Source organism: Sardina pilchardus, chromosome 7, assembly GCF_963854185.1.
Source record: "Sardina pilchardus chromosome 7, fSarPil1.1, whole genome shotgun sequence".
NCBI lineage: Eukaryota > Metazoa > Chordata > Actinopteri > Clupeiformes > Clupeidae > Sardina > Sardina pilchardus.
This window is the reverse complement of record NC_085000.1, coordinates 31,712,838-31,737,394: the sequence shown is the minus strand read 5'-3', so window position 1 is coordinate 31,737,394 and position 24,557 is coordinate 31,712,838. Positions and strand designations below refer to the sequence as shown.

The window sequence follows — 24,557 nt, the reverse complement described above, 5'->3', positions numbered from 1 at the left end:
TAATAGTGGTACTTGGAGAGACAAATGTTTTCTGAGGTGGTACTCATTGTGAAAAGTTTGAGAACGACTGGTGTAGGCTGTATGACACATCTGGCTGGAGTCTTTTTTGATAGACTGAACATGCGCAGTTTAACCAATACAAAAACAAGGCGGGTGCGCGTCGCGAGCGGGCTCCTGTCATTTAGTTTGCAGGTAAGCATAAACCTTAACTGGAAGTGTACTTAAAGATATTAATGGAAATACGTTTATTTTAGCCGTGTATGGTAATTCCTTAGTTGTTTGGGGTGTTCGTGGTCTTACATAACCTGTTTAGCTAATTGTAACTTAAACATTGTTTTCATTAAGTTTGTTTGCTTGATTTTGTAGCTTGAGCTAACCTTCGCCTGCTAGCTACCTGGCTGACGCATAGACAGTAAAAGATAGCTGACGTTAGCTAGGACAAATTCCCGCTATATGGGCTCTGTGTAAAGTCTCTGGTTGCAGGCGAACATTTGTTATATGGTTGGCCATTATATTAATGAGCTGTACCAACCAACAGTTTCTGTAACATTAATGTATTGGATAAAAACAAAAGACAGTTCAGTAGCCTAGTATGTAGAATTTATGTAGAAACCGCCACCATACAGAATAACAACTGTGTGCTCTAAGTTAGCTAGACGTAGGCTACTGTACATACTGTTCACTAGCCAGTTTCTTTCATGTGTTAGACAAGATGAAGTCGCCATTCACTCACCTAAAGTAAGAGACGTTCAATGTAGCTGTCTGCCATCATAACTTATTTCTTTGTATTAGAATGACATTATGGCTTCTCACAGGTTTGTGATACAGATGTGGAACAGGACAGTTAGGAGAAATTGAAACATGCAGTTCTACACACAACTGTTTACCTCCAACCGTGGGACTCTGGCCAGGATCTGGCTAGCTTGTCACTGGGAAAAGAAAATTACCAAAGCTCATGTGTTTGAATGTAACTTAGAGACGACCATCCAAGATATAATTTGCCCTCAGGTAAGGTATTTTGCTATAAACTGCAGTGGCCATTGTTTATTTAGCTGAATTGATATTTACGTGTGGTTGTTGTGAGGACTCATTATTGTGTAGCAACATTATTGTTTGTATCCGCCAAGGAGTTTATGTTTTCATTGGGGACCGGTGTCTGTTTGTTTGTTTGTTTGTTTGTTAACAAGATAACTCAAAAAGTAATGGATGGATTTCGATGACATTTTCAGGGAAGGTCAGACATGACCCAAGAAAGAAACGATTACATTTTGGGAGTGATCCATAACATTGTCTTAAGGCATATCTACTCAATATGCACTTAGTCCATTAGCGTTTCTTATGATTATGGTTTGTATATTATAGCGTTGTTTTTGTTTCCATTAGGCCATTGATTAATTTGACATTGTTTTCATTATTGCTCATTATTCCATAGTTATTGTTATTAATATAATTGATTTAATGACTTGTTAGTTACTATTCTCCTATTTAGTCTTTGTTTATTTTCATTAGATTTGCTTATTGATACTGTTTACTGTTTATATTGCTATTCCCTTTAGTCAACACTAGTCTAATCAACTGCTAAATTTAACTATCGTATTGTTTTTGTTTGTATGTCGACAAAGGCATCTGCTAAGCAACCATAACCATAACCAAAGATCCTTAAATACCTGTCTCTGCCATAACCATAACCGTCGGGATTCTGGAGCCGTTTATGTGTGTCGCTTAATGGTAATGGCATGGTATGGCCACGTGGTGGCTATCGGAATAGTTTAGGTTCAAATGTATGACAACCTAGGAAGAACAATACAGGCGGAGGTCTGCGCTCTCTGAGTGCTTTTCTAGTTTGTAGATGTCAACAAAGAAATATGTTTTGAGGGTGTGATGTTCCAACTGCAGATAAAGATTGGCTTGAGAACATCAGGACATCTGCTTCTTGGAGTGGTGCGAATTTATTCAAGGAAAGCCAAGTATCTTCTAGCAGACTGCAGTGAAGCTGTGGTCAAAATCAAAGTTGCCTTTCGGCCAGGTAATATCAAAAGCCTGTGTTATGATATGTTAATCTTTATGCTCAGAGCAAGGCATTATCAGTTTGACATAACCAAGGTGTGTTGATGACTGATTTGCTCCATATTGGAGAAATTTAAATGAGCCACCAGTATATTGTGTTAGACACTATTCTGGCATTCTTCAGAAAATAAATGTGTAGAAGTTAGCAGTTGTTTGCTGTCTTGTCCTTTCAGGTCAACTTGACTTGCCTGAAGATGGGAGGGAAGCCCGGTTAAGATCCATCACGCTCCCAGAGGACTTCACTGACTTTGATTCTGAACTGCCTGACCCAAAGTATGTTTTTTATTTGTTTATTTGTGTTAATTTTGCCAGTGGATAACTGTGAAGGAATCCTATGTCTTGTGTTATGTTATGGAATGGATATAGATGGTATATCTGTTATGTAATGACTACCACATTTATTTGTTAAAAAATAATGTTTTATGTTTCTTAATGAAAGTTTGATCACCAGTGTTAATGATTAGGTCTGAGGTTTAGTTTTGAAATGTTGTTTGGGCAAACACGTGTGTGTCTATTTTCAGGATGTTTGAGGACATAGTTGACGTCTCCTTGAACCAGAGTCGCATAGAGGAGATAACACTCAGGGAAGATTTCGGGGGATTCCCTCTCATGATGGACAACTTCAGCAGCAGATCTTTAGGTGAACAACACATCATAACACAACTGAATGCCTAAGACTAGGCATTCGACGGCATATGGGACGTGGGACTTATCCTACCCCCACTAAGAAAAGTGCACTGGAATGCCTGTCGAAGTGGAACCTCCTACCGGCGAAGTCGGGGGAGCTCGACCTACCCCGACCTCACCAAATTAAATATAATAATGGCGGCGCCCATGGAGTCACACATCGTGAGAGATAAAACTTCAACGAATAGGCTATAAACGTTACTTCTCTACGTGGAGGGTTGTTTTAGACACTGCAAACCCCCCAATGTGACGTACACCCCCTAAACTCTTCAATTCTCCCACTTCCCAGTTGCTCATAAAAGCGCCATTAAGCAATAATAAACAATCGGCTTCTACCTAGCTCAAGTCGCTGCAGCCAACAGCTAGAGCTCCCAGGCAGCTACAATGTACATCTTTGTTTTATGCCAACAGTAAGCGGTGACCTTGAGAAACAGATATTTATGTGAAAAACATTTTTTGTGATACTGTCCCTATCTATTTTGAAATATCAAACCATAATTTGCGTTACGAGTTGTCTTTTCAGGATTCAAATACACAGCTCAGTGATCCATTTTAGCACATGAACATGTTGGAACTGTGCTCTCCCTGTCTCTTGTAGGGGAGAAAGAGTCAGAGTTTGAAGGGTTCGGTGACGAAGGGATGGAGAGCACCTTGCTCGGTAGGTACTTATAGGCTTACAGATGTGCATCAACTTTGGGCCAAGTGGGGCCTAAATAGCAGGCTTGTTTATCAGTTGAAGATATTTATTCTCTGACTTTTTTGTGTGTTGTAGTGATTTTCACGATTATGTCCTTTCTCCAGATTTTATGATAGAGGCCAGTAAGGATGGATTCTCAGATATTTTTGACTCATCTCATGAGGTCCCAAGGACTCCACCTCCGACGGCCATCAACCTAGACAGTATGCATGAACTACACACTTAAGTCCCTCAACCAAGTACTGTACTACATTGTCTGTGTGTGTTACAGTATGTCCTGTTACTCTTAACATTATGTCTTATTGTATGAGAGGTTAATAAGTTAGTTTATTGTTTATGAAAGGAAATTCAGTTTCACAATTCACAGATTAAATGTTCATCCTCTGTATTCTAAAGAGGCCTAGTACTCCAAAGAATCATGTGCAATGTTGTAATATACATGTAACTGTGGGTAATATTCAAATGTTCTGACAGATGCGGATTCAAATGAATTGGAGGAGCAAGTTGAGCCCTGTAGTCCCCAGGCCCCCACTGTTGTGTCTGTTGATGATGAACGAACGATGAACGAGACGGTTCTAGTGGAGAACGAGGAAGAGTTCTTCGCTCTTGAGCCAGTTCCAATGACACGTAAGCCACTTTAAATTGTGTTTGCGTCTACACAACTACAGCGACTACAGCGATCAAAACGATCACAGTGACCAGCATCAAAACTTGAGTGACCTAAAAAAATTAAAAACAGTTTAACTTTATGCAAATTAGCTATGACTCGTTTCGGCTGCAAAACACTGACAACCAATCAGAATCCAGGCGTGCTTCGCTTGTGTGGATGTCATAAACGAAATCGAACGTTCATATCTCTCATGTCATGAGCGACTTGTGCGACAGAATCTTTTTAGCACCTGTGTTTTACCAGCGTCAAAAACGACTTTGCAGCTTTGGTCGCTCTTGGTCTGAACGCACAGTAAGAGTCCAGCTTGAGAAAGTAAAAGTCCTGCCACATTTTTTCTCCAACCATTCGCTAAATTAGTTGATTCTAATTAGCACAACCCTTAAGCCAGGTAGATCAGCTAATTAGTGCTATGTCAAGTTCACAGGTAGAACCAATACATGGCAGGTCTCATGCAAGAATTCATACTGAAGTAGAAGTAACATAAATTACTGTCTGTCTTTTATACCACATATTCTTAAATTAGCAAAATAATGTTTGCTAAGAAAGTAAACAATCTCTTATTTAATTTACAAAAGTTATTTTGTAAATTGTTAATTGTTAAATTTGATTTCATTTAATTATTTTGTGAATTACTTGATTTTTGTAATTTTTACTCGTTTACTGTACATAACACAAAGGACCTGATAAATACATTTATAGCTGCAGTTAATATAATAGCAGTGAACTCTGCAGTGAATCCCAGTAATATGTTTGTGGGTTGGCCAGCGACTCTGGAGAGGAAGAAAGGGAAGAAGAAGAGGAGGCTGATGGTGGACGCGAGGAAGGAACTGACCAATGAGGAGATGAGACACATGCTGCAGGAATCCAATGACCTCACGGCAGCCCTGGACCTGGCCCCGCCTACCCGACAGCTGATGGAATGGAAGAGCAGTGGAGGGGCAGAATGGCTTTTTAGACACTACTGCACCCCGGCTGTGTACCATCCAGACCTGCTGCAGGTGAATGGGGAGCGTCCTGTACAGACACACACACACACACACACACACACACACACACACACACACACACACAGACAGACAGACAGACAGACAGACAGACAGACAGACACATACACACACATACACACACATACACACACATACACACACATACATCAACTGATGGAGTGAAAGAACAGTGTTTGTTGTGGGGATGGGAGGTGGTTGGTACTCACACAGGCATAAATCATACATACTGTAATCATACATAATTTGGTCTTTTGTAATATCTGTGCCACTTGTTTACTTTTTGTTCTCATTTGTAGTAGGTTTATCCAATGCCTCCACTGCTAATGTTAAATTAAACATGATGAGAGATGTTGTGTCAATGTCAATGTTGTGAGGATAGACAACCTAGGCCTGTAATTTCCACCTGTAATTATGATGTCACACATGCAGTCGCCAGTGACGCTAAGTGCTTCCATTCTTACCCATGCAGATATTCCCTAGAGACGTGTTTCCCCGGAAACCAGAGTCAGAGCAGGCGGGCGAGGAGAGTGATCCAGAGAGGATGAGGAACCAGCATCAAGAGGGTGGGAGGAGTGTGCCCTTTTTTTCAGTCTTTACTCAAAGGAATTGCAAACAATTTATAGCGTTGTGATGTAAAACACTGGGTTACCCAAAGGGAGGGTGGAAGCTTGAAAAAAATATCAGTAAACAACTGCCATGAAAAGGATATGGAAACATGTTTACTACACGCTTTTGGTGTTGAAATGTCGATTTAAGGATAGGCAACAGGCAGAGGCATCCCGGGTTTAGAAAGTAAAAATCCTGCCAAGTATTTGATCCAACCATTTAGTAAACTAGCTCATCCTACACGTAATTTGCAGCCAGGTAGATCAGATTGTTAGTGACATCACCTGTGTTAAGTGCACAGGCAGAAAGAATATATGGCAGGACTTTTACTTTTCTGGACCCAGGATGTCTACCTCTGGCAACAGACGTCCTTGTTTTTAGCGTTTTGAACCCTTACAGCCTTTCTAACTTAATCACTTATCATCAGATGTCAGTTAAGATTTTGAGGGCTCAGAGTTCAGACCTAAGGGGAGTCTTTGATATTCAGCCCACGATTCTCCCTGCAGAATTGAGCGAGTCGTCCATCTTCCCCACGGAGGAGCCCAGTCTGTTGCAGGAGTCTGCGGACCAGAGCAAAGTGTCGCCGCCACCAGTCGATGTTAACCTGGAGGAGCTCGGCATCTTCCACCTGCCGCCCCCCAGTGAGCACTTAGACGACGTAAGCCCACTGACTACATTTACATGCACAGCAATAATCCGACTAATGGCCTTATTCACGTGAAGGGAAAGAGAAAATACTGTGTAACTGTGTATATGTACTGTGTAGGGCAGCCGTGACCTACTGGTTACTGTACGTACACACCGCCGGCGACTTGAGCTTCCAAGAAGCTCTGGACGCCCTGCCAAGGATGCCTTGGACGCTTTGGCCGCTCTGACGTGGTAGTATTCTATGTTCGATCATGTTCGTTGCTGGTCGTTTGGTCGCTGAACCGCGTCATAGCTCATTACCATAACGTTGAGTCACTTTCAACTTTCTCAAGTCACTCAAGACGCCCAAAACACGACGCCGATGGATTTGCCGCTGCTGGCAGCTGAGAGAAGCCGGCTTCCATTGAAAATGAATGACTTCCGGAATCTTTGGAAGCTCAAATCGGAGGCGGTGTGAACGTACAGTTAGGGCTTCAGGCTGCCAATCCCTGACCAGTAGAAAAATGTGGGCGGCCGGGGGCAGAGGTTGAGCACTGCTCTCTCAAGCCCACATCCACAGCGAAGTGCCCTTGAGCAAGCTCCCCAAGTGCTGCTGCTGCAGGCAGCTCACTGCTCCCGATTAGTGTGGGCTTTACCTCACTGTGTGCTGCTGTGCATGTTTCACTAATTCACGGATTGGGATAAATGCAGAGAACAAATTTCCCTCATGTGAGCAAAAGGGTATATATGCTTACAGTATACTTATACTACATGGCAGTGGGAATATTGTCTTAATCGGGTTAATATCAGAATATCAATGTCCGTGTAAACATGTTCATTGTCACATCAGTCACCTCAGGCAAGGCAGCTGAAATGAAGAGCGCTAGCTCACTGGATAGCTCACTATTGAGTCTGTTCTCTGTCCATGCTCTCTAAAGTAATTTTAGTCATTTAATCATTCTCTACTGTCTGCTGAGAGAATCAAAGAGTGTTTGTGCAGTGCGGAGGCACACAGGGGCTTATGGGCTTACTGTCATGAGTGTCCAGTACAGGGGTTGTGCAAGAGGAAGAGCTGCATCGTTAAAAAAAAAAAACCCACACAATTAGAGGAGTCCTAGAACTGGAACTATGTGGCTCGCTCTCCTTCCTTCTTTTTCCCTGTCCCCGGTATTCTTCTGGGAGGTTTTTTTTTTATTTTTATTAATTATTTTATTTTTTAAGACCCCAGGCTCTTGGAGGAGCTGGTGAAAAAGTTAATTTCTTTGTCCTTTCTCCCCAGTGACCTCTTACAAAAGTAAATTCTTGCAAAAGTAACTTCTTCTCTCTCTCTCTCTCTCTCTCTCTCTCTCTCTCTCTCTCTCTCTCTCTCTCTCTCTCTCTCTCTCTCGCTCTCTCTCTTTTTGTCTGTCTCCTCCAGGTGTTTTCCCCACCTGATCCTGTGTTGGAGGACTCTTTGCTGGTTCATGCGTCTGGTGCGGAGAGGGAAATGCCGTCCTCAGTGACAGCAACACCCAAGAGTCAGGTACCTTTGCTGCACATTCACACACATTATTACAGTCAGATAAAAATAACAGTCTGCTGCCTGCGTTATCAGAACAGCCAAGAATAGCCATTTTATTTCACACTGATATGACTCTCAGTTTTTATAGTTGTCTCTTGGAGGGCAGACACATTAGGGATTCTTCTCCATTCTAACAGCCTGTCAGGACACACACACACACACACACACTCGCTGGCACACACTTAAGCTGATGCACATACACTCTCGCTGACACACACACACAAATAAACACACACACCACCTATTCTTATCTTGAACAATACACACAAGTGGTCATTGACCACATTCACAGTCTGTCAATAGACTCACTGGCTTTCTCTCTCTCACACACACACACACACACACACACACACACTACCTGTTCTCAGCCTCAAGTCATCCACCCACACAGTGCTGTCCAGTGTCTGACTCATGCTGCTCACTTTATTGGAAAAGCTGGGGGCGGGGGTTCAATAGTAATTATCCAAAGGCCAAGTACACTGGTAAAATGTATGAGCTAAATACAGCACACTACGCACAGTACATGTATGAGTATACTTCAAAGATGTGTGAGCTACACTGCGAGAATATATGAGGCACATAGAAAGGAAAAAATGTGCAAGATACTGTACATACAAGGAGAAAAATACAATATGAAACAGTTTAGTGGATTCCTGCACAGCCCTTGGCTCCCTCTGAGAAAAGATAATGGCCTAAGCTATAAATGGATAACATTTCTAACAACCTTTTCCCTAAAGGAACAGAATGCGTGGGACCGTTATTGTGCTGCATATGCAATTTTTCAGTTGACTGAGAACATTTATAGTCACATCAAAAATCATATTAGTAAATGCATACATACGTACTGTACATCATACTTACATTATATATAAACTGTTATGTACTTTACATCTACTACAGGTACAGTGCCTATAGAAAGTTATCATACCCTTTTGAAATAGTTCCTTTTTTTGTCTTACAGCCTGAAATCAAAACCCATTTTTAAAAAAATCTTTTCCAGTTTTATTTACAAATGTAGCTGTACAACATCAAAATAATGAAACAAAAGTCAACAGTTCTGAAAATTAATAAAAAATGAAAAACTAGAATAACAGGGTTGGAAAAGTCATCATACCCCTGACTTAATACTTTGTCAAGCTTCCTTTTGCTTTCATTACAGCCATCAATCTGTTTGGATATGTCTCTATTATAGCTTTGCACACCTAGACAGGGGAATATTTGCCCAATTTTCCGTGCAGAATTGTTAAAATTTAGTCAAATTCTGTAGGGAATGGCGATGGACTGCTCTCTTCAAGTCAATCCACATATTTTCTATAGGATTTAAGTCAGGGCTCTGACTTTGCCACTCAAGGATATTCACCATCCTATCCTTAAGCCACTGCTTTGTTCTTTTGGCAGTATGTTTAGGATTTTTGTCGTGTTGGAAGGCGAATGACCTCCCCATCCTCAGCTGTTTAGGAGAGGGACGCAGGTTTTCCTCAAGAATTTTGGTGTACTTGGCAGCATCCGTTTTCCCTTCTATCCTGACCAATTGCCCAGTCCCCGCTGAAGAGAAACATCCCCAAAACATAATGTTGCCCCCACCATGCTTCAAAGTAGGTATGGTGTGTTTTGGGTGTGTTTGGGTGTGTATACTGTGTTTGGTTAGCGCCTGGAGCTCAGTCCAAAAACTTCAATCTTAGTCTCCAAAAAGTTCGATCTTAGTCTCATCTGACCATATAAGCTTTTTCCACATGGTAGCAGAATATTCCAGATGTGTTTTTGCACTGAACTCCAAGCGCAATGTTTGGCGAAAACCAACACAGTACACCACCCAAAACACACCATACCTAGTGTGAAGCATGGTGGGGGCAACATTATGTTGTGGGGATGTTTCTTTTCAGCGGGAACTGGGCAATTGGTCAGGATAGAAGGGAAAATGGATGCTGCCAAGTACACCCACATTCTTAAGGAAAACCTGCGTCCCTCTCCTAGACAGCTGAGGATGGGGAGGTCATTCGCCTTCCAACACGACAATAATCCTAAACATACTGCCAAAAGAACAAAGCAGTGGCTTAAGGATAGGATGGTGAATATCCTTGAGTGGCAAAGTCAGAGCCCTGACTTAAATCCTATAGAAAATATGTGGATTGACTTGAAGAGAGCAGTCCATCGCCATTCCCTATAGAATTTGACTAAATTTTAACATTTCTTTACGGAAAATTGGGCAAATATTCCCCTATCTAGGTGTGCAAAGCTATAATAGAGACATATCCAAACAGATTAATGGCTGTAATGAAAGCAAAAGGAAGCTTTACAAAGTATTAAGTCAGGGGTATGATGACTTTTCCAACCCTGTTATTCTAGTTTTTCATTTTTTTATTAATTTTCAGAACTGTTTACTTTTTTTTCATTATTTTGATGTTGTACAGCTAAATTTGTTAATAAAACTGGAAAAGATTTTTTTTAAAATGGGTTTTGATTTCAGGCTGTAAGACAAAAAAAGTAACTATTTCAAAAGGGTATGATGACTTTCTATAGGCACTGTATATACTGTACAGAAAATGTATTGCTTTGATTTATTTGTAAGTGTCTTTGGACAAAAGCGTCAGCCAAATCCCATAACCATGGCCATACCCATAACATAAACGTAAATGTAAAATTATCCTGTAAAGGGGTAGTGGCATAGTGGCAGCATATGCACTCATATGTCACATTTATCATACATCAGAACGTGGATTTTAATCATGAGAATGAATAGAGACCATTGTTATGGTTTTGTTTGAGCATATAATTAGAGCACATGGTGTAAGCTACTCTAAGCCCTTTCCTCACACATTCCCCCCCTGACTCTACTCCCATGTCTACTCCCCATTAAATATGAATTGACCCACTCTAGGGTCCCGCTCTGATAAACAGGATGGGATGGGATGGGATGGGATAAGGGGAGGAGTTACAGAAGGGAGGCAATAAAGGAAGGTGATTGGATGTTGTGTTTCTCCAAACTTCAAGCGTAGTACAGATATTTTTTTTTCCAACACTATGTGTTTTCTTGAGGTACCAAAATTAAAAAAGAGATGGAACCACAAAGCAAATAGCGCATGTTTAATTATTCAAATGAATGATTTATGCTTAGCTATTTTTGTGTGCAGATCTGTCCATTATTCAGTGTTGCTAGATGGTTTTTGATCCAGTATTTGTGGTAGTGGACAGTGCTATGTGACTTTTAGCATATCAGTGTGCCTTTTCTCTCATTATCTCTCTGGATGTCAATACTGTGACCATGGCGTTATTATTAGCACCTTGGTCTGTAAGGTGGCCTGTAGGCACACACACACACACACACACATACACACACACACACACAAGAGGAGAGGAAGGAAAGGAAAGGGTATAAGGAAGAGAATGGGAGGGTCCTGCAGGTGAAATAAACAATGGAGGGAGCAAGAGAAAATAGATAAAACATTCAGAGAGAATTTTGAGAGAAAATAACCTGAGATATTGAGAGAATAACCTGAGAATAGTCAGGTACGGCAATATAAGGGAGGGAAGGGTGGGATAGAGAGAGTGAGGGACCTGCAGAGGAAGAAAAAGTGATGAGAGGTGATTTAATTAAGTATTGCTTATAGGACTTGGTGGTCCAATCCCTAATCCATAATCAGCGCTGCTTCTTGACTGGTGTCTTGAGTGGGAGAGGGGTAAACGCTTCACTGGGGTCATCAAGTGGGCAGTCTCTGTCCTCGGTGTTTTGATTTGATTTAGGCCCACAACACCCCCAGAGGGCTCAACACAATGTGCAATGATGTGGAATCAATGAATGAGAAGTGAGCAGTTTCTTGTTCTTTTCGATGTGTTTTATTGTATTGTTTTTACCCTAAATCAGTTTATCTATTTATCAGTTCACGCTTCACTTCTCATATCTCATGTGCACTTAATGTTAGCTAATGTGCACTGTTGTTTAAATTCAATAAATCCCAGTAACAGTGTGCAGTTTAGTCAAGTTCAGTGACTTCTTTTGCTGTAGTAAAGGTCTTACTGTATTTCTTGCTTTTAGAGGTATTAAAAAGTTGTAAAGGTCGTTGAATTTGTACCAAAAGAAATGTGATGTGATGTGATTTGGGGGAAAGGAGGGAATGAGAAACATGGCAAAGAAGATAAGTTGATGAGAGGTGGCCAACGGAGGGATGGACAGAATCAGGGTAGAGCAGAAGAGGTGAAGGAGGAGATACAGAAATGGAGGGAGAGAGAGAGAGAGAAACGGAGGGGGAGGGAAACAGAAGACAGGGGAGAGGTTATTAGGGGTCATCATCACCGCCTGGTGGCTTCAGGCAGGGAGCTGTCACATCGTGCATTACACACACACAAATACACACACACACACACACACACTTTCTCTGACATGCACACACAGACATGGCATGCCTCCTCAGACACACACACTTAAGCATGCTCGTACCACATACCAGACACTTACTGGTACACACATACACACACTGACCAACACACGCACACTAACACTCATGCACACACACCATACTCACAGACAGACAGACACATAATGCTGTAGGCTGATACACACACACACACACACACACACACACACACACACACACACACATGCAAGAACGAAATTCTTAGATACACATATGATCGCGCACACGCGTACACACATAGACACAAACACACACACACACACACACACACACAACTGTGAGAGTCAGCTGTCATATTGAATTTTATGCTACTCTTCCCCCCTGACTCTGCAGTCTGGACAGTTGAGCTGAGCTAGAATGACCCCTCACACACTCAAATACACACACGCAAACACACTCCCTCTCTCTCTCTCTCTCTCTCTCTCTCTCTAACCTCTGGTTGTCTTTCAGTCTGTTTTTCTCCCCCCCCCCCCATCTCACACACACACACACACACACACACACACACATGCTCATTCTCAGCCATCTCAGTGCCTTGGTATCCCTTACCTCTAGATTAGATTCAACTTTATTGTAATTGTGCAGAGTACAAGTACAAACACAACGAAATGTAGTTTGTGTCTAACCAGAGGCAAAAAGTGCAATGTGATATACAAGTATAGACAGGTGGTGCATAGACAGGACAAGAAATATAGAGCAGTGTAGACAGTAGTATACAGTTGGCTTACAGAAGGTGGTTTAGTGTAATATAAAATAAATATGTGACCATTCACAGCGAAATCAGTCGTTTTGCGCACATCGTTATTTTGAGAAAATCAACAATAACAAACTTCCGAGTTAAAATGTTGAATTTCACGTTTTCGCATAATTCGGCTGTATACAGTCTACAGTTTCATATCGTGAACGCATTTCACTGAAAAACCTACGTTTTGACTGTTAAACCCGGCGAAGATTCAACACATTTGCTGTCATTCCCGTTGTGCACGCGCCGCTTAAACAGGTGATTTCTCCTCTTCTGGCATATCGTGACAGGAGAACCATGTCAACTTTGGATGCGGTTATCTTAGCGATAGTTTGTGTAATACCCTCGATATACATATCGTTGGAAAGCTTAGTTTATGGCCGTTCACGTGAGCAGAATAACTTAATTTACTACATTTTACCGAAACGACTGGTTCCGCTTTACAGGGTCACATATAAGTATGAGCAGTGTATTAGCAGTTACCCTTTAAGAGCAGAATAGATATGGCTATGTAGTATGAACAATGTATCAACAGTACAGATACAATATGTGCAATGTAGTAGCACTACTGTAGTTTCTGTGTTCTTTTTTTGTCGGAGTCTTTTTTCCTACAGGGGCAGTTGGTTGTCCTGGCTCTAGAGAATATTTTAAGAGAACATACCGTAATTAGAAGCTATGATGGTAGAAGAACAGTGAGGCCCCGATAATGGCCCTTATTTTTAAATTAGGAAGGAAGAAGTGTGTCTTAATGTTGACCTTGTAAGGAGGTGGTATGTGATGTCCAAACACTTAACTTTTACCCCAAGTGTGTTTTATTCTCTTTTGCACATGATGATTGCACTGTTTTATGTGTGTTTTTGCAAATGTGTAAATGTTTTCAGTTTTGTAGTTTCCATGTTTGTATCTTGAAATATGTGTTGTGCAGAGGTGATCCGGTTGGTAATAGTGTTGGAGATAGGATTGGATAAAATATTACCTACAAAATTCTCCTAGCAGAAATTGCTGAAAAGGCTTTTACATTTTTTGCTGACTACTGACTTTTTATTATTATTATTTCATTAGAAAACCTGGTGCTGCTGTGTGGTAGATTTAGGTGACGCAAGTGATCTGTATCACCATTTCTCTCTCTCTCTCTCCCTCTTTCTCTCTTGCTCACTTTCTCTCTCTTTCTCTCTTGCTCTCTCTCTTTCTCTCTCTCTACAGTTGGATCAGAACAGTGAAGACACTGAGGAGAAGAGGCTGACGAGCCGAGCTCAGAGACTCCTTCAGGCACTCAAAGTAAGAACCAATCAAGCGCCTATCACATCTGCATCTGAACCCTGCTCATTAGCTGCCGTCAGCCTCTGTGTGGTGGCATCGAGCACTACAGGGTGGATTTAAGTGTGTGTGTGTGTGTGTGTGTGTGTGTGTGTGTGTGTGTGTGTGTGTGTGTGTGTGTGTGTTGTGTGTGCATCTGTGTGTGTGTGTGTGTGTGTGTGTGTGTCTGTGTCTGTGTCTGTGTGTATGCGCATATGTGCGTGTGTGTCTGTGAATGTTGTGTGTCTGTGGGGATTAAGAGAGGCTGAAAAATTTGTGTGTGTGGGTGTGGGTGGGTGTGTGTGTGTGGGAGGCTGAAAACACATCTTAAAGGTTACTCTCTCACACTCTGTGAAAAATATCCCCTTTATTTGTTTCTCTCCCCTCATTTCTAGTGATAGATTGCGGCAGCTGCAGTAATTACAATTGAAACGAAACATTTTCACACCTCTCCGACATTCACTTTATTAGAAAGGGCAGCAATGCTGTCGTTTTTTAAGCTGTTCCCGTTAGTCATGCCGGTGATGTGATAATGCAGCACTGAGTGTGTCGCATCTTGAACCTCTCCACCACTAGCTATTAAAAATGAAAAGGCTGCAACTGTAGGTGTTACACGGTTAAGCACTATGGGGGGTTGTGTTTAAGTGTTGCTCGCTGGCTGGTTGCTGACAAAACTGTGCTCACAAGTCTGCCTGTGCCTGTGCCTCATTCTTTGTGTAACTTGTGTCCTTGTATCCTTATACACATGTGTGGAAGACATAGAGAGGTGTGTGTGTGTGTGTGTGTGTGTGTGTGTGTGTGTGTTCATGTCTCTACTTATACGCTGATGAATGTGTGTATGTGCATTTGCTTTGAGGTAGTAATACTGTGCTTAGATGCTTACGTGTGTGTTTCTTTTTGTGTGCTGATCTGTGTGTGTGGATGTGTATGTCACTCCTTATATGATGATGATTGTGTGTGTGTGTGTGTGTGTGTGTGTGTGTGTGTGTGTGTGTGTGTGTGTGTGTGTGTGTGTGTGTGTGTGACTGAGTGTGTTCCTTCTTGAGTGTGTTCCTTCTTGTCAGCTGACGTGACTCTGCTTGATTTATGTCATTCCTTATATGCTGACACATGTCTGTGTGTACAGTATGTGTGTGTGTGTGTGTGTGTGTGTATGTGTGTGCGAGCATGTGTATGCGTGTGTGTGTTAACATATGTGTTTGCGTGTGTGTGAGTGTGCCTGTGTGTGTCTGTGTATGTCACCTCTTGTATACAGAAAGGTGTATGTGTGTGCTTCTTCTTGAGTGCTGATTTACGTTTGTCTCTGCTTATCCATTATGCCATGTGTATGGCATTCTTTATATGCTGACGTGTGTGTGTGTGTGTGTATGTATATGTGTGTGTGTGTGTGTGAGACCAGTTTGTGTGTCTGTGTCTCTACTTATACGCTGATGAATGTGTCTATGTGCATTTGCTTTGCTGATGTGAAAGTATGTGTCTTTTTGCTTGAGACCTAGTTTGTGTGTGTGTGTGTGTGTGTGTGTCAGCTTATGTATTGAGGTGGTAATACCGTGCTTTGACACTTTCGTGTGTGTGTGTGTGTGTGTGTGTGTGTGTGCGTGTCTACGTCAGGGTCGTGACCCGAGGCCCAACGCCATGTTCAGCCTGCAGGAGCTGTGTAAGGGAAGCTCTCGACCTGAGGTGGCCGCCATGTTCTTCTCCTTGCTGGTGCTGAGGAAGCAGGGTGCCCTGGACCTGCACCAGAGCGCCCCCTACAGCGAGATCATCGCCACACCAGGGCCACGCTTTACCGCCTTCTAGGAAGTGGAGGAAGGTTAGGGGGAGAAAAGAAATGGAATTTATGTTTGTTTACTGTATATATTTAATTTCTATTGATTAAATAATTTGGAAAAAAATGTCTCATGCATTTTTTTGATTATTATTATTATTACAATACACAAAAAGATGGAGGAGGGACAGTCTGAAATGTTTTTAAAGTTTACGTTTTTAATGTACTCTCCGCCCAATAGTAAAAAACCTCACCATTATTATCATTTTGGATATTACTGGCCAGTGGCATCGTGACTCGCCAGTTTGACTAGCAGATAAACACGGCGGGGTTCGTCCCTGAACAGTTCAGCGAATAACCGAATGGTCGTGCCGGGAGGGAGACACACCGCTATCCCTTCCGAGACCGCTGTCTCTTTAAGTAGCTTCGGCGCAGCATCACGCAGTTGCATCAATCTGCTCTCAGAAGGATTATGCGCGCTCTCCTCTCCTCAGCACCCTTCCCGTTGAATAAGCACAAATGACGACTCCCGCATCACCAAGGCGTTCGTGGGTCAGCCCAGCGGCGACATGGGTGATCTCCGCCAGACCAGAAATGTGGAGGGTCGTCCGTCTGCAGGAGACTGGTAAATGTAAGGGATTTGTGTCCCTAACCTTTTACTACGTTTGAGACAGCTGCATTGGGATTGCGCGTTCCCTCTTGTTGAATGGCGAACGGGAAGCTTGTACCGCATAGGGCAATGTTATGTCTGCGGTGCAGCGGGAAACGATTTGACAAGTGTCACTAGTTTACGGCAAAGTGAACAAAATTGTTACTGATGGTAACCGTGGACGTCAGAATTAGAAAGATGTTTGTGTTTCTTTTCATCTAAACAAACAAAGAATGAAGGCGGATATCTTAAAAGCGTTCAACGTTATCTAATGTACCTAGTAGGCTATAGTCTGATCTTGACACGTCCGTGGGAGAGAGAACTACTGTAAGTGTTATAGCTCATGGACCCGTAGGCTCAGTTTTCTTTTTGGCCCATGTTTTGGTGCTCTATCCTTGCGCTGCTTTTTTGCGGACAAGCCTCCAAGGGCCGCCGAGGACACGTTATTGAATTCTGAGTGACGTAGGCAATCACATTCTGTTCATGGCTACAGCATGATGAGTACTATCCTGCTGTTCCCTCTGCTGCATCGGTACTGTAGTATCTGCTATACAGATAAACTTTGTATTAATGTTGGTGGTTCCATCGTCGCTCTGCAGTTAAAGTGAGAGCCATTTGTTTGATCCTATTGTGTTAATCAAGGTTGCACTAAAGTACAAGTTAATATATTTAATTTATGTATTAATTTATTATAGTTAATCTATTTTGTGCCAACAAAAGGGAACCCTATTTATTATCTTATTTATTAGCCAATATGGTAGTCTGAACACAGAGGGTAGGTTCTTTGTTAAATCAATCAGGACAAATTCTTGAGCACAATGTCATTTGATGCTGAGAGTGTATGGGCACTACATGTATGGTATTGGATACGCATTGATTGCTGTGGCTGTGAGGGGTAGTCACACACAGCACCAAGACTTCCCTTTGGTGCAGGAACTACAGCATCTTGGACTGAGCCGACTTCCCCCAGCCTGCCACAACAAGACAGCCTCAGCCTCAGGTACCACTGCCCGCGCCGCAGAGCGGGGATGCTGTGCAGCGGGGGCTTCTGGGAAACGTCGCTGATGTGAACCAGCCATCAAGGGCACCCGTCAATGCGGGCTGTACTGCAAGCCGCCGGCATCCGGATCGCTGTCAGTTCCCAACACATTAGCGGCAGCTCTGAAGCAGCACCGTGGGGAATTGGCACTGCTGGCTCCATCCACTGCTCTGTGTCGGTCACAGTGGCATTAGATGGATTGAGCAGACATGGCTCACTTCTGGACTGGCAACTCATCTCTGCTGCAAACAAATCAGTCCCAAGTTCTAATCAAATCAATCATCATCATGTGCAAATCACCCACAATCATTTTGCCTTTTTTTTTAAGGGTTCTCCTCCTGGTCCTTCACTGATTTGCTACTTAACAACAGAGAGGGTTTCTACAGACGCCCCCACTGACTAAGACATACTCTCTTCTTAGGTGAAGAGCGGAGAGGTGAGGTTGGACCTCTCTACTTGGGACAGTGGCAAATCTGCAGGGTGACCAGACTGCACTGTCAGGCTGTGCTTGATGAAACAGCTGTAAATTAAAAGTGAAGCCAATGATTATGCTTCACTGATCTGAAAGTTCAGTCGGGCCCCAGGCTCTCAGAAGGGGAACAGATTTGTTGCGATGACTCGACATATTTGTCGAGCTTTTTGGGCAGGCTTATGCAGTGGGTGGTAAAATTTAGGGGGCACACCGCCAGGAACCTCACAAGCCCTACTTACGAAACCAGAACAAAGCCAAGTCGCCCTTTTCTATTTTCTCCTAACCTCTTCGAGCACTCCCTTGCAGGAAGTGCAGTCTGGGACATGTGGAGGTGCTGTCATCCAAAATTAGCTCTCTTTTTCATGGCAAGCTAAATGCATTTTGGAATTTAGTTTTGGGTATTACTTTAATGAATACACAACACAGTACTTAACACTTTTATCACTACCCTTCATCGCTATTTCAGAATAAGGGTATCAGTCAGAGTACCAACCTCCATGTCATGCCCAGGTGCAGGCTTTTCACTTGGTCACAAGTTGGAAAATCTTTTAACGTCGTCGCACTAAAGAGAAACTTTTGGATTGAGAAACTCCGACGTTCCGATAAATCCAGATGGCAGGCATGCAGACGACATCTCCTCGTTACCCCCCTACAGCAGGGCTCGATCACACGCATGCTCACGTTTGTGTGAACACTCTCGCTCTCCCGTTAGAGCACCATGGGATCCTCACTAACTAGGTCAGATGTACTCGTGCAAGACTGTGTCTCCAGCATGTGCATGCGTGAGTGTGTGTTTATGGGTGTGTGTGGGTGTGGGTATGTGCGTGTGTCTATGTGTGTATGGTAGACAGTTTGAGCGTGTGTGTGTGCATATGCTCACATCTGTGTGTGTATAGGAGACAGAAAGAGAGGGAGGACGTCATCTAGACTTTGGTGGGCGTTTTTTTTTTAGTGTGTGTTTGTGTTTATGCGAGAGAGAAAGATACATCCGCTATAAATGTTGTCAGTTAATGAGTTTGTCTGTGAGTGTGAGAGAGACAGAGAAAGAGAGTGGGAGAATACATCAGTTATACATATGTGTGTGTGTATCTGGACATGGTGTGTGTGTATGTGTGTGTGTGTGTGTGTGTGTGTGTTTGTGTAGGAGAGAGATACAGAGAGCTGGTCCCTAGACATGGTGTGTGTGTGTGTGTGTTTGTGTAGGAGAGAGATACAGAGAGCTGGTCCCTAGACATGGTGTGTGTGTGTGTGTGTGTAGGAGAGAGATACAGAGAGCTGGTCCCTAGACATGGTGTGTGTGTGTGTGTGTGTGTGTAGGAGAGAGATACAGAGAGCTGGTCCCTAGACATGGTGTGTGTGGGTACAGCCGTGGTCTGGTCTGTGAGCGCGTCTTTGTCTTGGTCTTTGTCTGCACCCTGCCCCTTGTGCCACCCACCCACCCACCTCCTCTGCCCCATCGTCTGTGGGGTGATTACACAGGAGCTGCTGTTCCGCCACCATCTTAGCCCTGCCCAGTGTTTGCCCAGGGCTTCTTCGTCTTCAGCTCTGCCGTCGCCCGCATCCAGTGGTTATTGTTGCCGACGCATTGTCATCTTCTATCTCCATTCAGGGGCATGTGCAGAGCGGGCAGCCCTACGTGAATGTGGCAGGAGCCAGCGAAGCCTATTCTCCGCCTCTGATGCCGGCCTGTTCGGCTTAGCGTCCCGACAGATTTCATTTCCTGGCTCTGGTTTGCTAGATTGGCGGCTGCTTTGTCCTCGCACAAGTTTCACTCTGCTCATTGTGGTCCGAAAACTGGCTTTGCTGTACTTAGTGTCAGATGACAGCGCAGGCTAGAATTAGATTGGAACTGTTTGAAACAACGTTTAAAAGGAGGTGCTCATCAAACCTCTCAGCTTGCGGTGTGTGTGTGTGTGTGTGCTGTCTGTGAGTGTTTATTCATGACACATGAGTTCATTTCAGAACTCCCCTTTACTGTATTCCCGAGAAGACAAGCCACTTCTAGTTTGCTGCCATGTTGCTGTAACTCCTACTGTAGTTCCAGTCTGCCTTTTTAGGGGATAAAACATCGTATTGTATTAGAGCAGGTTTTTTTTTGGGTGCTTTGTTCTGTTGTTTTTCCATTGCCTGAGGGCTGTGTGCTGTAAATGGAAGCTGTTGCTGCAGCAGCTAAAAGTGGCGTGCAGAGCAGAGAGGAGAGCAGTGCAGTGCGGGGCGCAGTATTGGTGTCATCATCACTTCTCTGCTACCCCCGCGCCTGCCCTGCCCCGGGAGCGCTCTTTTAAACCAGAACACGGAGAACATTGAGCAGATGTCCCACTGGCTCAACCCGTCTGCTAGATTTACTTTCTTCCTTTTTTTAAATAAATGAATACTGTAGCTTTTGGCAAGTTGTTGAGGATGGACATACTGACTAACAGACTGACTGACTGACTGACTTCCAACACCAGTGATTACTGAATCTCATTATTGAATCTGACCACTGGTTTGAACTATCATAAGCTCTAAGAAACAAAAAAAAGTAGAAAAAAAACAAACCACATAAATGTTATTATGAGACAGGGGTGGGAGCATGCCTCTGCTGTCTCACATAAATGTTATCAGCATACAGTAGGCCTATATGAGTCAGGCTTAGCTGGTGAAATCCTCCTCCTGTGCTGTTTGTGTCCTGACCACAGAGTGCAGACCTGAGTCATCAGCGTAGCAGCCATCTTTGTGACAGACTGAGAGCAACAGTCTTCACCCATGTCTGTGCCGGCCAGTAGGAGGACCCCCACAGGATCGCGCAGGTACTGCAGCTCCCTGACACATGCTGCCGGTGCAACATGATGAGCATTCATAATAGATCTGCTGATCCACAGGCCTTTTATGGAAAGCACCTTGTAGAACTTGTTATTTAAAGCAACATTAAAGAGTTTTTTGTACCTTCAAATAATGTTTCCAAAATCATTTCAGTGGTTCATCAACTCGTAACAGAGTGAACGGCACTTCTGCATTCGCTTCGCGGCCCTCTGTTGGCTATAACTGCCCTGTGTAAGTTTACCAGATCAGGTAGCCGATTGGTATCGTTGGAGTGAGACAAAAGAAACTGCAAATTTGACTCGTTTTGATGTCGCAATACATCATAAAGAGGAAAAGTGCTTTAATGTTGCTTTAAGTAGATGTAGTGTTTTGAAATTATTGGTTCATTTTTAGAAAACAGAGATGATCAGGGACAGTAGAGTAGAGTGTATGTATAGGTGTCATTATCAGCACATTAACTAATGTTAGTCACTATGACTAACTATACTATAGTGACTAATTACTGTAACTATATTCACTTAACATTAGCTACAGCCAGAGCCTCTCTTGGGCTATCTCTCACAAGTTCACAAAAAGCCACACAGAGGGTCATAATGGTATCTGATTGGCTAGCAACATTGTAATGATTAAAAACTTTATATTGGATATTTAATACCATGGTAACAATCACTGCTATAGTAACAATAACTGAACTTGCAGATCGGGTCTTGCATGTATTAACACTGAATCCCAGATGGTGTTATATTGGATTACATATGCTGTTATGCAATAATGCAGCCCTGTGATGTCCTAACATTGTAGTGTCCTAATGTGCCATTTGCCCTACTGGTGTGCAGTGAATATGCAGGCAAGTGTGTGTGATTGAGAGCGAGAGAGAGAGAGAATGTGTGTTCAGTGTGTGTGTGTGTGTGTGTACTTGAAGTATGTGAGTGAAGGGGTGAGTTTGTGTATGTGTGTGTGGGGGGTGTTCAATGTGTGTGTGTGTGTGCATGTGTGTGTTTACCTCTGATGTGTGTGTTTTCCCAGCAGACGGTCGGGCGGTGCAGGCAGCTCCAGGCATTCCCATGGGGACACCTCCATCAGCACCTACTCCAGTCCCTCTGCCAAGGGCAACGAGTGTGTACCCACATCACGCTCACAGCCCGTTACACCCAGGTAACACACACACACACACACACACACACACACACACACACACACACACACACACACACACACACACACATCTACATAAGCTACATGCACACATAAGTATTTACTCACACAGGTACACACACACGCATGCAAAGCACACCATGACAGACACATGAACTCAGACTCAGTTATGCAAATCCTTACCTTTTTTACATTTAAAACTTAGACTTCAGACTTTGCTTCATTAATTCTTAGAAGTTCAGAGTTGTTCAAGTTAAGAAATATAATTTCATTATTGGAGAAGACAGGATTCGTAATACAAACCTTTTCCCACCTCCATTTTTTGACCTACAGCACGTGTTTTGTGTGTGTCCTCCCCAGGCGCCAGATCAAGCACTCCACATGCATTGACAACCACGGCATCCGGCCTCCGGCCCCGGAGCAGTACCTCACGCCGCTGCAGCAGAAGGAGGTGTGCATCCGACACCTGCGCGCCCGGCTGCGGGAGAATGTGGAGAGGCTGCAGGACAGGTGAGTCCCCCAGGCTGCGGCTTATCCTACCTGTGCTGTCGCATCTGTGCAGAGGTCTACGGAGGAGGTTTTTTTTACTGTAAATAACCCTGTGCTTAATTCACCCCCCCCCCCCCCCCCTGCTTGCAAGTGTGTGTGTGTGTGTGTGTGTGTATGTGTGTGTGTGTGTGAGAGAGAGAGAGAGAAATTAGGGACAACATTAATAGTAAACAATAAGTCGGTATAATCATAATACTGGAAGCTAGTTGATTAGTCTTGGCTACTCAAGACTGTCACCAGTGGTGAAGCAAAGCAGGGCAATATGGGCAACATGCACAGCAGGGGTGCCAGGGCCTGACAGAGAGCCTCTGTTCCGGGGAGTTCAAGCTTTGGTGCCCTCAGAGGCCTGCATGTTCATCGCTGATGACATCATACAGATGAGTGGAATTTGGGTTGAATTGAATTAAAAGTGCACCGTCAGACACTTGAAGCAAGCATATGCAGGAAACTTGCAGGACTTGTGATAAGACACTGAAATGCTGAATAGGAATTTGTGGCCATGATCAGTCGTCTTCACTCTCAGTCATTTAGCCTGATGTTGACCTATGAATTCCTAACATCAATGGCCACGGATAAGGATGTTTTTAGCCCCACAGTTTGTTTGTTTTGGTCCTTTTAGCCTGCCAATGTGAAGATGCCCTCAGGCTTTCTATCCTGACAATGGTGCTTAAACTCAGAGCAGGTGTCATCCCTTATGACACACCCATTATTATAATATTAAATCCCTTACAGTAGGCTATTTTGTAAAACACTCCTTTCAAAAACTATTAAAGGTATGTTTAGGGACACTTACAGTCTAATAGCACATTACAAGCCAGAGTCTAGCAGAGCAACCGTGAACCATATTAATTCATTAGTCACCATTAACATCATGCTTTAGTGCTGCTTAACAGGAGGAGGCAGGAGAGAGAGCACGTCAGCGTCACATTTTCACACTCCCTTTAATTGCTAAATGCCTTGTCTCTCCACATCAGTCAAATCCTTACAAACGGGAATAGAACAAGAAACTAGCACAAAAGAAGTGTGACATGGAAAAAAAACGTTTTTTTTTTTAACAATGTCAGGTCCAACCTGAATAGAAACATGAGTTTCACAAGAGACAAAGTTATGTGATAAGGGGCTTCTAAATTAACTCCAGAAGCAGTGTTTTGAAACAACACTGATACGGCATAACTAAAACTCTTGTAGTCCAACGGCTTAAGCAGAGCACTTCCATGGCAACTCATACTGGGTGTATCATTAGAGACAAGACGGAACAGACTTGGTGAAATGATGTAGACTCATCACTGCCATGTTAACTTACTGTAAAGTATCTGAATGTCTGAATGTACAGTATGCATCACTTTTACGTTTCAAGTTTCTATAAATGAAGAGTTTGGTTCCAAAACGCTATACTGTAGCCTCCATTTCATGAATAATTTTTTTACATTTTGTTTTGGAGATATAGCATTTTGGAACCAGACTCTTCAAAAGCATTGTACTTGATGACCCTCAGAGAAATTGGCTGTCTTGACCCATTATTTCATTCACAGGAAGGAGGTCTGAGATATTTCTCAGTGTCTTTTGCAAGCACATTGAATTGCCTCTGTGTATGAAGTGTGGCAGCTATAAATACACTAGCCTTGCGTTTGAGTGTAGTGAATGTAGTGACGAATGAAAGGCTGCCTCTCCTCTCCTCTGCTCCTCTGCTCCTCCAGAGACGTGGAGATCGACGAGCTGCGCGGCCAGCTGGTGCGTATGCAGGAGGACTG

General features: G+C 43.2%; 1 protein-coding gene across 1 annotated transcript; it reads left to right on the top strand.

Annotated features, from left to right (window-relative positions):
- Positions 1-822: 822 nt before the first annotated feature.
- Positions 823-16,219, top strand: rad21l1 (RAD21 cohesin complex component like 1). The gene is made up of 13 exons (XM_062540128.1): positions 823-1,008; positions 1,897-2,026; positions 2,241-2,340; positions 2,589-2,707; positions 3,353-3,412; positions 3,556-3,654; positions 3,926-4,078; positions 4,887-5,119; positions 5,598-5,691; positions 6,241-6,392; positions 7,779-7,883; positions 14,280-14,354; positions 15,984-16,219. The coding sequence occupies exons 1-13, from the start codon at positions 862-864 to the stop codon at positions 16,170-16,172; spliced, it is 1,656 nt and encodes a 551-aa protein (XP_062396112.1). The 5' UTR covers positions 823-861; the 3' UTR covers positions 16,173-16,219.
- The last annotated feature ends 8,338 nt before the right edge of the window (positions 16,220-24,557 follow it).

Coding starts and splice junctions, on each gene's coding strand:
- rad21l1 (XM_062540128.1), top strand. CDS start 862: ATGCAGTTCTACACACAACTGTTTACCTCCAACCGTGGGACTCTGGCC. Junction 2,341..2,588: donor TCTGAACTGCCTGACCCAAA/GTATGTTTTTTA, acceptor GTCTATTTTCAG/GATGTTTGAGGACATAGTTG. Junction 6,393..7,778: donor CCAGTGAGCACTTAGACGAC/GTAAGCCCACTG, acceptor TGTCTCCTCCAG/GTGTTTTCCCCACCTGATCC.